At 37.9% G+C, this 15,385-nt stretch overlaps 1 protein-coding gene and 1 long non-coding RNA gene across 6 annotated transcripts; one reads left to right on the plus strand and one right to left on the minus strand.

The window, feature by feature from the left end:
* Window positions 1-91: 91 nt before the first annotated feature.
* Window positions 92-2,253, plus strand: LOC117224314 (uncharacterized). 2 transcript variants are annotated; one of them, XR_004491190.2, is made up of 3 exons: window positions 92-432; window positions 477-707; window positions 826-2,253. It is a non-coding gene; the product is annotated as an uncharacterized LOC117224314 (long non-coding RNA). The 2 variants fall into 2 exon arrangements; XR_004491191.2 differs by having other exon boundaries at window positions 498-707.
* LOC117224310 (synaptic vesicle glycoprotein 2B) lies at window positions 733-13,604 on the minus strand. Of its 4 annotated transcripts, none has more exons than XM_076526183.1 (12): window positions 13,270-13,604; window positions 8,831-8,893; window positions 8,228-8,389; window positions 5,988-6,150; window positions 5,304-5,425; window positions 4,356-4,600; window positions 3,689-3,849; window positions 3,226-3,421; window positions 2,494-2,608; window positions 2,019-2,178; window positions 1,677-1,804; window positions 733-1,263 (listed from the first exon to the last, which is right to left on the minus strand). In XM_076526183.1, the coding sequence occupies exons 1-12, from the start codon at window positions 13,292-13,294 to the stop codon at window positions 1,193-1,195; spliced, it is 1,611 nt and encodes a 536-aa protein (XP_076382298.1). In that variant the 5' UTR covers window positions 13,295-13,604; the 3' UTR covers window positions 733-1,192. The 4 variants fall into 4 exon arrangements, with proteins under 4 accessions (XP_076382298.1, XP_076382299.1, XP_076382297.1 ...); XM_076526184.1 differs by lacking the exon at window positions 13,270-13,604 and adding an exon at window positions 9,269-11,393 and having other exon boundaries at window positions 5,340-5,425; XM_076526182.1 differs by lacking the exon at window positions 13,270-13,604 and adding an exon at window positions 9,269-11,390.
* Window positions 13,605-15,385: the final 1,781 nt, after the last annotated feature.

Consider the following 15,385-nt stretch of genomic DNA (forward strand, 5'->3'; position numbering starts at 1 on the left):
AATATAGAAGGTGTAATAAAGATACGTATACATGCAAGCATGAATTACGAACTCTTTATTATCATTTATTATAGTCTATAAATAAATAAAACTACGTATCTTTTAGTACAATATTTTATATGTAATCATAGAAAAATGGCAGCATCTGTCATTTGCCACGGTAAGAATAATCTGTAATAGGTGTTTCGGTTAATAGTGTCGATTCTGTGCAAGAGATGGCGTTACTAATACATTCCTTAGTATAGACTAATGGCATCTGCGGCGTTTTGGAGCATTAATACACGCCATTAAAGGCCAGTTCATTATTAATTGTCGTTGTTCGAAAATGCCGAATTTCGCACCAGGAAAAGACGTTTTGCGGCGAAGTCTATTAACCTTTTTTTCATTTGAAGAAAATGGCTGTCGAAGTTATCGATCACAGAAAAATAATAGGTATGTTTACAAGAGTTGGACGATGTTTGCATGTGTTGTAATAGGGTGGAACAATTCCTGTCTAGAATGATCTGGATTTTTCTATTGAAAGAATTTGCTATCGTGTCAAGGAAGGAGTTATCTAATTATTATATGCTTCGGCTGTTCTCTCAGAGTTCCTAGTGGATTGGCCAATAAGTTAATTCTCCATATTTAACAGGATGGCAATACAGCTATAAAACGCAATGATTTATTGGCCAACCAAACACATTCCAGGCTTGGCTGACGCGTCTCAGGTAAAGGAAATAAAAGAAAGCTTAATTTATTCTAAAATAATAAAATAGATTTATTGTACAACGAAGCTGTTGCATATTCATTAAATTATTTCACTGCGCTACTTATTCTATTTTCCAGCAAACTCGCTTGTCGATCGAACGATCGGAAACAACATAGAAACAACATTCCTACAACGATTGCAAACGATGCAGTCACGAGATTCGTTTTTAAAAAAAATCTCACTTACGACACGCACTCTACACGTTGTATAGTGCACTTATTATAATTCCATGTATACACATGAAACGTACGAAAATCTTACGCTATATGAACGTAGCTGTACCGTATTTACATATTTACATGATGGAGGATCATGCAACCGAATTACGCGTTGATGAACGAACAGGGACATAGTGTATTTACATGTGGTATACTTGGTTGGAACAAGCTAGATCCTGAGGCTTCAATCGGGCGGATTGAAGTGAACGTCCGTGAGGAGTTATTGTCAAATAACGTCTTTCGATTTAGCCTCTTCCGAATGCTTTCTGGGCAGCAGGGCCACTAGAAAGGCCGATACTGTAATGTGAATGAGAAATGTAAGAATAGAAGATGTATTATCGATACGCAATCCGGGGGATTCCTAAGATTATTTTAAGCAACTTTTTCCTTAGCGAAAATGCAAACCGCCGCTTCGTTTACGAGTTATTGAGGAAAAACACTGGCAAATCGGAGAGCGAGTGCAGCCGGTGCACCGCCCTGCGGCCAATGCCACGTCACGCTGACCGTCTGACGCAACGGCAGATCGCGATCTCTCATTGGTCACTGTTTTTCGTTAATAACTCGTAAACGAGGCCGCGGATTGCATTTTCGCTAAAGAAAAAGTTGCTTCAAATGACCTCAGGAACCTTTCCCCATTTCCGGATTGCGAGACATTTTCGGAACACTCTGTGAATCAAGACGTTTAGCCAAGCGCAAGCAAGATACTTTACCTAGAGACGCGGAACCGATCAGAATGAAGGGACCTATGCAAGACAGTTTGAACAAAACTGGAAACAGTAGATTCCCTAAAACGGCTCCCACTCTGCCAACCATCATAGTCAAACTAACTGCCATGGTTCTGAAAGAAAGTCACGCGTTAGAACGGGGGAAGACTGATCACAGTAAATTCTCCCCAATTGTCCTCCAGCTTGCAAGCAAAAATTCGAGCCTTTTCGATATTATTCGATATTATTGCCTAGAAGTATTGTCTATTTTTATAGTTGTTGACAATCGGTTGATAATAGCTGAAGGGCCATCGGTGAGAATTAACTATATTCTCTCTATTGTTGTACCTTAAACACGTCGGAAAATTGTCGACAATAATGTTGACGACGCAGGCACCGCCTATACTCGACATGGCTACGAAAACGGAACATAATCCGAGAATACTGTCGGTACTTTGTGCCCAGTACAAGGAACCGCAACAAGCTGCGGCTACCGCGAAACAGGTAGCTGAAAATACATTTCGTTAACACGTTGTGTTTCGAATAAAACATAAAAGATAATAAATCAAATCGAAATAATAAATCGTTTCGACTGGTTTTATTATTTTTAATTTAGAAATTAGATAATTTCTGCTTTGCGTGAAATATAATTTCTTCTTCAAGTCGACGAAGCGATTCGAATGTAATAATTAAAGTAACGAACACACGATAATGTAGCGATACTTCTATGTAAAGGAAACGCGATTTCCCATACGATTTATCACGACTTGGTTACGTTACACGTTCGTTTAAGCAAGCACGTTTGTGAATTCGGTAACTTTACCTATTAGTTTCTTTTTCCCTACGACTGTAATCAACGAGCCAGCCAAAGTATAGCCTACCACTCCGGTCGTAGAGATTACGATGGAATTAATGAAGACTTTCGCGTTCAAGACCGCCTGAAATAAAAGATACAAATAAGGGCTCGAAAGTGTTAAAGTCACGCTTTTCACCGTGGTCTCGCGAAATGTTCGATTCGAACTTAGGTTTACGTAAGATTCGTTCGGAGGTTTTAATAAGAGATCTGGAAGATAATTACGGAAACCAGGATTAATTATTACTTCCTTTTTGGGTGTGAGAGCGAGATATATATATATATATATATATACATATAGAGAGAGAGAGAGAGTGAGAGAGATATATATATAGAGAGAGAGAGCGAGAGAGAGATATATATATAGAGAGTGAGATATATATATATATAGAGAGAGAGCGAAAGATATATATACATATATAGAGAGAGAACGAGAGAGAGATATAGAGAGAGTGAGAGATATGTAGAGAGAGCGAGAGAGAGATAGAGAGTGAGAGAGATATGTAGAGAGAGCGAGAGAGAGAGAGAGGAGAAGAATCATTTCCATTCTTTTCAATTATGTTCTTCTCGAGATATCCATAAATGAGATATCAAAATTTTTATAATTTCGTTCAATTACGATTGGAATGGAAATGCGACTTGTCCCAATTATAATTTAACAAAAAACGACGATAAAATGTTATAATTTGAAATGTATAATACCGGTATGCACACTTCGGTCGCAGTGCTTAAAGTTGCGTTTGCGAAACTCGTTCCGGAACTGCTCTCTGCTGGCCCCTGCCCGAGCATGTAACAAAAGCGTGGCTGCGAGCTCGAATACTCAAGCTTCGCGTAATTATTCTTGAAATGTTCCATCATGGAGAACAGCTGCGGCATCCACAGTCTGATCGAGTTCGATCTACGAATTGCAAATTGATGTTCGGTTAATCGCGTGCGCTAATCCGGCGCATTCGACTTTGTTCACCACCATTGACTTTTGAAATACATCGGAAGTCTTAAGATTAAGAGACAAATCTTAAGAATCATCATCTCGATCGATCTGTTCGTTGTTTCCAGAAATGTTCGGAAACCGTTTTATCAGAACGAGAGCTTCGAACTTCTTTATTCGTATTTGAAGAGTCAGAGTGACGTTACCGTCCAAGTAGAAAGATTGTTCGACTCTAACCCTATCGTGGCGCCAAGCTGAATCAGACCTATTGCGAAAAGCTTGTAGATATTCGGCGGAACGAAAAGCGGTTTAATCTGCTGGAGGCACGAGCGCACCTTGGCTTTTATATTGTCGGCGGACGATTCGACGGAGTCGAACTCCTCTGCGAGATCCTTGATCTGTGAACGAAGATTGTTATCGAATTAGCAAATGATTGCAATGTTTCTGCTATCCTTGTAGATGCTTTAAGAACGTTGTATTATCGGGCAGTTTCGAAATGAAAATGTCGCTAAGGGAGGATATCCGAGTGCAGAGGGCTAATAACGCAATAGTAGAATAGACGCGATTTATTATAGCAATTATTCCGACAAAGGACTACCCTACTTAATTTATTCTCGTGTCTGACAGAAATATCGTGTTAGTCAGGTGTGACTAATGGGGCAGCCAAGGTGTTAAGCGTTTAGAATTGATTAGGATAGCGCAGCCCGTTAAGGCGGAGTGACCAATTGCTGTGCTTTTGAGTCGTTCATTTTGATCTCCGTCGAACGAGACATATCAAATTTTGTTCTCCTTTTGTTTCGAATGAAACAACTTCTTTCCGTTTTGTTTATTGTTCCGAGTAAAAAGCAAAATTTATTTTGATTATTCAGCAACTGGTCGGGAAATATTGTTCAGTATTTCGTACCGGATATGTGTCCGGATCTTTGCCGGTGTTGACCGCGTATATTCTCTTGAAAACCGCCAGAGCCTCTTCCCTTCGTCCTTTCAAAAGCAAAAAACGAGGACTCTCCGGGAACGCGAACATCGCTAAACAGGCGAGAAATTCTGGCAACGAGCAAATCGCCAAAAACACCCTCCAGGAACTGATCTCTATTGTTTTGCCCAGCAGATTCACGTTCCATTTTTGGGGAATGATCAGCCAGGCGATACCTGCGGAAATCAATTTCATAGTCTTGTATTGCGGTGAAATATCAAACCGGAATTAGAGCATCGCTTAAGGGAGAAATATAATTAGTAGTATGTACTAATAATATGCACTAATAGTTCGTACTAATTGTATATAATGAAATAGCATAAACGTAGAAGAATACTGTATAATATATAATACACATAATATAATAAAATATTATATAATATAATATAATATAATATAATATAATATAATATAATATAATATAATATAATATAATATAATATAATATAATATAATATAATATAATATAATATAATATAATATAATATAATATAATATAATATAATATAATATAATATAATATAATATAATGTAATATAATATAATATAATATAATATAATATAATATAATATAATATAATATAATATAATATAATATAATATAAAATATGTATAATATATATAATATATACAATAATAATTTCCTAAATTAAGGACCACGCTATCAAGAACAGTGTGATATACGTACCCATTGTAAAAGAATCTTTTACAACATTGGCGTGTAACACAAATAAGATCTTGGTTTAACAAATGAGAATTGGTATTAGCGAATTGGAAGACGTTGTGCTTCGGTTAGCACACAATCGAATTTTAAGTACATTTTGCGTTCGGATACCTTCTCCTGATTATAAATAGAATATAAAAAGAAATGTCACTTACAAGGCAAAGAAATGTTACCAAGTGAGAAAAACACACCTAGCCACATGTAAGTTCGAGATCGATGTGTGTCATTGTGTATTTCGGCTAGATACGACATTAGGGCGGCATACGGGCCGGATATGCTGGAAAATTTCAAACATTCAACTCAAATCTGTGCGTCAGATGAATTTTATACGTTCAACATTTATTTGTCGTTACTTCGATGTTAATTGATACTTTTATTTCTCACCAAGTTCTCGAGAATAGAAAATGATCATCTTTGATTTTCAACATTTTACACTTTTTTTAAATATCGCTATTGATTCTTGTGAAGAAAATTTTTCGGAAATTTTTAAACACAAAGATGTGAATTACGAACAATGGTTAACGCTCAATAAAAAGCTATTATATTATCTATTGGATTTATACGACATTAATTTCGAGAAGAACTCACGAGAAGTCTAGAAATTTTATCAAACAATAGTTAAACTAATTCATATTTAAAGAACAAAAAACAGAGTATTTTCTCTTCGGTATCGTCGAAGTCACAGTAACACCGAAAACGTGAGATGTGCAATTTTTTTTCATTCGTTCGTAACAATTTGATCGAGCACTGTGCACAATGTGTACGTTTGTGAAAGTTTAAACAAAAGATTCCAATCGTTGAACATCGTGATATTGAAAAGACTTTTTTTATGAACTTACGTTACACCGTCGAGAAATTTGAAAAATATTAAAAGCCAAGATGTGTGCGAGAAACACGATGCTAGACTCAAGACTCCAGTGACCATGTAACCGTAAAACATGATCTTCTTGCGACCATAAGTATCGGTCATGAAGCCCCAGAAAAACGAGGTGCTGATCATTCCTGAAATCAATCGTTTCTTCAATAAAAGTTGTTAAACGAACAATTTTGCTTTTTCGTCGATAGTAACGCAATAAAAATTAGCGGTCTCCGAGACGGCTAACAGTGATTACGTAAGTTCTTACAGATGTATTAATTAGAGGTTGTATGCTTTAATTATTACATCTTTCTATTGGCTAAAATTAGGATTGGTATTACAATAATCGAGAATAATACTATTAAAAAAACAAGTAAAGAAAGAAAGTTGGCAATAATTAATAGGTGACGAAAATAAGACTAAATAAAAATAAGGATTTTGCATCGTTATCAATTTCTTCGCAATAAAAAATAAGAAAATAATATGAATTATTAGTTTTTACACAGTATCAGGTAAAATTGTTAAATACGGTGTATAAAAATGAGCTAAAATAGAACGATTCTAAGCAGAAAAACAAGCTCGAATATGAGGAAAATTTAATTGCTTGTACAATAATTAGGGATTGTCAATCAAGTCTCGGTTCTATTCATAAATATGGAGGATCGATTTTTATCGGTACAATTCGCTATGCTTTGAGTAAATTGTATACCGTTCCTATCGTTTATGTAAATCGTATTCGACATTGGAGCTATATAATGCGACAGTGTTCCTGGTTTAATCTGTGCTAGATAAAAAGATCAACATATCGTACACGATTTCCTAAACATTTTTCAATTACCTATAAGATAAGTTCCGTTAATTATCTCCTCGTATATGTAGTATGTATCTTAAGAAAATGTATCTACTTCTCAAGATGTACATATAGTAATATACTTTGACAATTTAAATAAAATATGGTCTATAATTTCGTTTAAGAGAACTTACAAAATTTGTCTAATTTTCCATGCATTATACGAGCCGATTTTACTTAACAATGGCGAACAAGAAAAATTAATCCTATAGAGTCTAGCGGAAATCAAATATGTTTGCCTTGCATTTTTCATAATTATGGAAAATTAATTTACTATAACGTTCGAGCGTTATTGTTATATATATCGAGCGTTATAAATTAGTATTCATTCTGTCTTTGAAGAAGAATCGTTACGTTTCCGTTACATCTTTCCGCAACCATCTTTTTTCGATCACAAAATAGATTTTATTAAAAATAAATTCCACGCGTTAAGTAATTGAAATAGTATAACAAAATAAAATAACAAAAAATTAATAATAACCTTGTTATGGTCAGGCCAGGATGACGATGTAGAATTCATGAATTCTAACAATTATTGTATCATCCCTGGGCAACGATAACAAGGCGATGTCAATGAATTCTTCACGGAGATTGAATCGTTTCGATCGGAACAAGAAGAATTCGAAGAATTTGCCTTTATTTACCCACGTTTGTGCCACAAATACACTCCCTAATGACACCGTAGTGTACACGATGTTCTAACCAAGCTCGGCATACCGAACTCAAAATTTTCCTTCGACCGATTCTCTTCGCAGGTTTAACGCATCGAGCGCTGACCGAGTCTCGTGTGAGCGACGCTAATTTTTAACTAGGTTACAAAAATCATTTTTACTGTAATATGTAATCGTACAAACCGAACGTTACCAGGATTTGTGGTACGTGACAGAGTTAAACTATTATTTCCAGTGGTAAATCTTCATTTCTCAGTTTCGGTTTCATTAATTAAACGACTTTCGTTATTATATTTCGTTATATTGCGAGATTTCTTGGGATCGATTAGTTTCTGAAATCGATCTTTATCACGATATATATTCGAACAAACTCAAATTTTATTAGAATCTTTAGGATGAGGAAGTATTGAAATACCGTTCGCTGCGATAAATTTTCAGTTTTCGTCGATCGAACCGCGTTGCTTTTGCGAATGCAGGAGAATCGAGAAACCGTTCGCCGCGATAAATTTTCAATTTTTAGTCTCAATTTCATGGATCGAACTGCATTGATTTCGCGAACGCGGATAAATGGGAACTTCGGATTCCTTAATTGAATTGCCTCGATCTTGAAGCTCCGGGATCGATATTCGGCACTCGACGCGTTAATCCGGACCCGTAGTTCACAACGGTGATTACGGGATCATCGATTAATGGATACACCACCTGCGAATGTCATCGAATTGAGGAGGCCCTTGTCGAACATCGTGAGGCCCAGGTCGCATTGCGCCGACGGCAACACGTACGATATCGCCGACGATGAAAAGATGCTGGAGAAACTCGCGGGCAACAGGGCCAGCAGCAACAAATAGTTGAACTTTCCATAACCTGCGAGAAAATTGATATGGAAATCGTACAACGACATTTTTCTTGAAGCGACGGATTTTTTTTTCTCGTAGTACAGTAAATTCTCTCTAATTGCGCGGAAATTCGCGTACTTCCTATTCCCAAATTGTCCATTTTATAATTTATTTCTACGATTTAATATATTCGTATAATTTTTGTTTTCTTGTACAATCTGAGCGTCAATTAGGAATTCACTGTAATTTTAAACACTTCGCAACATCTTTGGTAACCGTCTTCCATTATTATAGTAATGTCTCCCTTATCTCGTAGCATTAATTTGAAGTCACAGTTTTAATTCGAAGTCGCAGCATTGATTCGAAATCGCAGCATTAATTCGAAGTCACAGCTTTTAATTAAAAGCAACGGGAATCTTTCGACCGGCCGGAAATTATTGGACACACACACACAATCGCATGCTCTTACCGGAGTTAATTATCGCTCGTTCGAAATTCGCTGGACCAGGATCCTCAGACGTTACGTCTTTACCTGCAATTAAAAGCGTTCGCAGATGTAATAAAAATCGAATGCTCCTCGAAGCTGCAAGCTCTTCGGTGTCCGCAAACAAATTTTAGTGGAACACCGTTGTGCTAAAAATCAAGCGAAACGGAGTACAGTAATGTCTCCTTAATTGACACTCGGATTGTGCAGAAAAATGGACAATTTGGGAAAAGGAGATACCATTATTCGAGCTTTTCAACTCGTTTTTATAGTCACCCATTGTCGACAATTATAAGAACGAGCTGCAATAATAACGAGCTGCTCGAATAATCGTATCTACTCTTCCCAAATTGTCCATTTTTCTGGTCAATCTGAGCGTCAATTAGGGAGACATCGCTGTAAATGTAAAAAAAAATAACGTACACCGGAAACGGCTGTAGCTCAGCATCGAAACAATGTCGCTGATTCTTTGTAACATCATTTGCGCGCTATATCCGTAGAAGATATAATTGAAATTGTTCGAAATTGCACCAATTTTACTAGTTCGACGTGCACGTTTCGTTCGAAAACGACGTCCGTTGTTCGCAGAGAGACAGAATGAGTCGTACGCTTGTGTTCTCGCAAACTTTCACGATATTTGTTCAACAACGAGTATCTCTTTAAGCAGCTAATTAACCGGACCCCATCGGTGCGCAATAAATTTCGTGGTTACGTTTGATAACGATCGTTGACGATCCGATTGAATTGCACCGATTTAATGTTTTACGGAAAAATCTCATTCATAGAATGATCGCAATTACTGTTCACCGCGTCGGAAACTCGTGGCCGATGCTTAAAGTTCGTTTAAATACGTGGCACATATAATTACATTCGCGGCAACGACCATGCACGATCGCCCGCGCACGTTTTACAAACGATTATTTCAATTAGCACGACGCGAATTATTAAATATTATCGCGCGAAACTCGACGGCTGCCTCGTAAACCGGTGATTTATTTATCAGTGAAATATGTTAATAGCATTAATTTTGTTGTTTCTTTTTTTTTCATGAAACAAAATACAACCGTTCGATGCGAGCGTATTAGTTAATTTTCGCACGATTGTTTTTTCACGTATTATTTTATCGTTTCGTTTCGCGCTACGTTAAAAGGACGAACATATTTCGTTGCACAATCCGGGATACTGTTAAACGGCACCGATAGTTGTTTCGATGAATGAGTTTTTGACGTTTTTAGCGTTTTCAGTCTTGAACTTCGCGTTACGAGGGAACAATTTCGACTGTGATTAGAATTCGAATGGGGAGAGCGACGACGAGCGAAATGTACTCGCGACTGACAGAATTCGGGGCTGAGAACAGGTGTTTACGTTTCCCGTTTATTGTTCTGGCTTATCTGTAGGCGAAACTTTAATAAGCGTCTGGTTGAAAGGTTTTTCGTGTTTCAATGAAATGCCATATGTTTGAACAAATTACGGCAATTATTCTGATTAGATAGCACTGCACAAAGTTAGAAATTCGTCCGCGGATAGCGGCGGCCATTAAATTCTTCAAATATGTTTACAATTTTTCAACTAAGCTCGTTAGCAGAAAGCTCACTAGACAACATTTTCATTCTGAAGTTTGTTATTAGAGAACGATTTTTACACGGCGAGGTTACCGTGCCACGATACTGTAGCGCTTATCGTTGGTCAATTTATCATGACTTGGTTATTAACAAACGCGATGATTTATTCATTTAAAAAATGCTCGTCGCTGTATGTAATTTTCGGTGAGAATGTTCACTGGAGAGATAGAGTAAGTTTTCGCCGAGTTAGTATACGTATACAGGGCGTTTCAAAAATGTCTCCAAAAATGAATTCCTGAGGTGATTCGAAGCAACTGTTTCCTTAGCGAAAATGCAACCCGCGGCTTTGTTTACGAGTTATTAACGAAAAACGCTGACCAATGAGAGGCGAGCTGTGCTGGCGCGAGACGGTCGAGCCAATGCCGCGTCGTGCCGGTCGTCTGACGTAGCGGCAGTGGTCGTGAGGGCGGGGTTTCAGCCGTACGCGATCTCTCATTGGACAGTGTTTTTCGTCGATAACTCGTAAACAAAGCCTCGTAGGACATTTTCGCTAAGGAAAAAGTTGCTTCGAATGACCTCAGGAACCCACCATATTCGGTTTGCGAGACATTTTCGGGACACTTTGTATAGTATGGTGTAGGAATTCTGTTCTAAGGAGCTCATTTTGAGTTCTCTGAATTTCTGAATTCAGTTCTTTGGTCATTTTTCCGAGGGTTTCGCTTGATTAATGGTGACGAGATGGATCGTTTCCTTAATTTAATATAAATAAAGGAAATATATAGTAAAATATTAGCATTCTCCGTTTCTCCATTAGCATCTACTTTTTCATAGACTGGCATAGACTCGCACAGTTTCAAAACAATAGAGAAATGTCATCAGGAATGCCTAGTAACATTCAATTATCTCAATAATCTACCGCCAAACGGTTGATTATCCAATCAATGGAATATAATTACAGCTGCGCATAGCTCAATCCTATTTAACGCAGGAAGCTTTTTCTCGATAGAGAATTTAAATTGTGTTCATGTTTTGTTAGATATGCAAACACAGAGGAAAATGTGTTCTTACAATGAATAGTTTTTCGATATTTCTGCCTTAACAAGAAAGAAGCATGACATTATTTATTTATTATATTCTTTACATATATATAATATTATATATATAATATTATATATATATATATATATATATATATATATATATATATATATATATATATAACATTTTATAATAATTTTATAATATCATATATTTATAGTTTATAGTTTTTATAGCTGTTGACAACCGGTAACCATAAAAGCGAGCCGCATCGTATCTCCTCCTCCCAAATTGTCCATTTATGTGCGCAATCTGAGCGCGAATTACGGAAAAATTACTATAGTCCGGCTGTCTCGCGAATTCGCTAGTTCGACCATGCGATCCAACGCGTTGACATAATCGAGGTTTCGTCGCGTTTCGGCGTCCGAAATCTCGTTGCACGTTGTTTACAATTTACAACGTAGCTCGCTCGTGTTTGCTCGCCGGCCAGCCAAGAAAGTGCATCGCGATGCATTATTCGTTGTCCAGAGAAGAGGCGCATATTTCGCGTGACGCTCGAAAGAATTCGAGCGGCGCGCACGGTACGTGATTTGTTCGAATTTTCCGTTCGGTTGCTGCGGGACCGATAAACAACAGGGCCGAAAACAATTACTCGTCGGTCAATTCCGTGCCGTCTTATTTTTTCTGTTTTTTTTTTCTTTTTTAGCAACGACAAGTCCGACGCGAAATTTTATGCGCCACGATTTTCCTTCGTTTCGATAGCATATTTTACAGTGCCCCGCAGCGGTTTTTACAACTTGCAGGAAGCGATAATTTCGTCACGTATGCTTCGAAAAAAATGTCGCGTAAACTTCCGTACACTCGACCGAAGAACGGTATAATTCGACGAGATTATTATATTTATATTTTTTCTTTTCTTTTTTTAATCGACGTTGTAATTGCGAGAGGAATTTAATGATACCGTTGCATTGTTTTTTAACTTGTCAACAATAATCGAAGGAACGATTTACTTTTATATAAATTCCGTTTAATGCAATCATCTGGTCAAACGTTATTAATACAATTGTCAGTCTGGTCAAAATATTTCGCTTTGTTCGCTCTAAAAAAGTTTCCTTCTCGATATCTTGTCCTACAGTTTTATCATCGACATTTTAAATGTTAATGCCACGAAGCTGAAACTACCAGAAATGTGATACCATATATTTTTCTCCAGCTGTTCCACCAGGAATCATTTTTCCGTCGACTGTACCGTGTCGCACAGCCCAATGACATGCATAATGTACGCCGTATCATGTCACTATGAAACTCTGCATCGCTGTATTTTATTTCTAGTAATAAACACGACTGAAATGCGTCTAATGAACGATCACCACCGAAACTGTCGATCCGGATTGGAACAGGAAGCTACGACTGAAACACCTCGACTATCCGAACCTACGACACTTGAATTCCGCTCGAGCGCGCCTCGCGAGAGGATCGTTCGATAATTGAATGTCTGCATCTTTCGAATGGTTCAATTAGAACTGAGAATACAACGGCGTGATCCGCGAATCATTTTCGATCGTTTCCGTAGTCAATAATTCAATAGAAAAATATAATAACGTGATCGACACCGATCGCTGCACAAATCAGCGAGGACCTAATCCGGCGCCCTAACCGGCAAAAGATTGCACGATCGTCCGCGTCCCACCCCCTCGAATTAGTTCGGATAGTCGAGGTTCCACGGTGTTCCAGCAGTTTCCTAAAACACTGAATTATCGCGATCGAACGGCGGGCGAGACGACAAGGATCAAGAAACGTCGAGTTCGCCGCGCGAAAACTTGCCTGTTCCGTTGACTAACGAACTCATTAAATACCCTCTGCTTTGCCTCGGTGTCCACAATCGGTCGAAAGCGGGTCCCACGATCGAAGAACACACGAAATAAGGGAGAATAAGGGGAGAAATTCGGGAGCGTGGAGGAGGACGATGAGAAACAAACGTCGAGCGAGGAACGGGACGGCGAAGAGACAAAGTGCGGCGAGAAGAAAAAAGGCCGAGGCGGTTTGCGCGGTGGTTGAAATGCAACGTGCACCGTGAAACGAGGATAAAAACAGCGCTGGCTAAACTTCACCCGTCGCACATGCCCGCCGCGAAACTACAATTCGCGTTGAAATCACACGCGGACGCAAAAGCTACCTGTGCCGTCTATGTAAATCTCGCCCCAGGTGGGGCGAGAACAGGTTGTCGAAGTAAATCGCGGCTCTGATACGCGAAAAACCTACCTCCACCCGCGCTAAACACGTACCGGAAGCACGTTATGATCGCTCTACTTCTATCCGGACGGTTTCTTCGGCAACCGCAACCGCGAATCCTTTCGTTGTTTTGCGGTGCTCCATTGTCTACGAAATGTCCCCCCTCCTCCGAACGATTTGTGCTCTTCGAACGACTGTTGCGAAAGCGACTCTGGCATTCGCAGTTCGTTCGGTCAATTATTGGACGTATTTGACTGTGTTTGACGAGTATATTCGTCACGAAGAAATGGCAGTATTTTGCATTACGACGAGTATACTCGTCACGAAGAGGTGGCAGTATTTTCTGTTACGACGAGTATACTCGTCACGAAAAGGTGGCAGTATTTTGTGCCACGGCGAGTATACTCGTCACGAAAAGGTGGCAGTATTTTGTGTCACGACGAGTATACTCGTCACGAAAAGGTGGCAGTATTTTCTGTTACGACGAGTATACTCGTCACGAAAAGATGGCAGTATTTTCTGTCGCGACGAGTATACTCGTCACGGAGAATTGTCAGTATTTTCTGTCACGACGAGTATACTCGTCACATCTTAACCAGTTAACTTCTAATTGAGATGGTCGTTCAGTGCCGAACATTAATCTTAATAATTGCTACAACATCAGAGTGCTTAAAGAATATTTATAATTTTATTCAACAATTTTTCTTCTAGACTCGGAAGATGTTATTTGGACATTTTTGTCTAACATCAGGCATCACAAATATATTACGCGTGCTCAAGATTAAATGGACACCCAGTATGTGCGCGAACGACGCATGGAATTGTTTTACAACAAATCGTGCAGAAATTCTTATACATATTTTGTTGTACGTTGTCAGATCGCAAGTTTTGGAGTATCGTAGCACAGCTGGAACAGTTTGCAAAATGTTGACTGTACAGATTGAAAAGATCACTTGCATCTTTTTTTAAATTGTACTGTACACTTCTTTATGCAGCACTGGGTATATCGTTGCATTCTCTGCTAAGAAATTATTATGGCACCTTGGTTAAGAAACGGTGCAGCGAAATTTGTATTTATTGTAAATAATATTGTAAACAGACGTGTTAATATTTTAAGATAAATAGTAAATTTTAATCGTAAGAGGAGGACAAAGCTGTATAAACGAGAAATTAGATAAAATAAGATAAGTTGTTCTGTATGCATAATTTAGAATAATTAGTTTTTTGCTGTATTATATTATTATTATTAGATTTTTATTTGATTATATTATTATTATTAGATTTTTATTCGATTATATTATTATCATTAGATTTTTATTATATTATATTATTATTATTACATTGTTATATTATTATTATTATTAGATTATATTATTAATAGATTTTTATTAGATCATAACTCAGAAATGATATTTTAATGAGAGATTAATGTCATCAAACGCAAGCTATTTGACTTACAGTTGCATCAACTGTATAATGAATTCATTATCATCACATTTGACAATTGTTTCGGAAGAAGCCAAGACCGAGCCAAGGCTATACACGTGGAGCCAAGCGTCGATATATGCGTTCGGGAAAAGTGGCAGCCGTAAAGGCGATAGTTGGTGTTTAACGTGACTTACAGTTGAGGAAGTAATCTTGCCGAGCCAACTTTCTCTGTCTCAATTATAACGTAACAATTTTATACGTTACGAACCTTGTATCTGCT

Source organism: Megalopta genalis, chromosome 13 (assembly GCF_051020955.1).
Source record: "Megalopta genalis isolate 19385.01 chromosome 13, iyMegGena1_principal, whole genome shotgun sequence".
Taxonomy (NCBI): domain Eukaryota; kingdom Metazoa; phylum Arthropoda; class Insecta; order Hymenoptera; family Halictidae; genus Megalopta; species Megalopta genalis.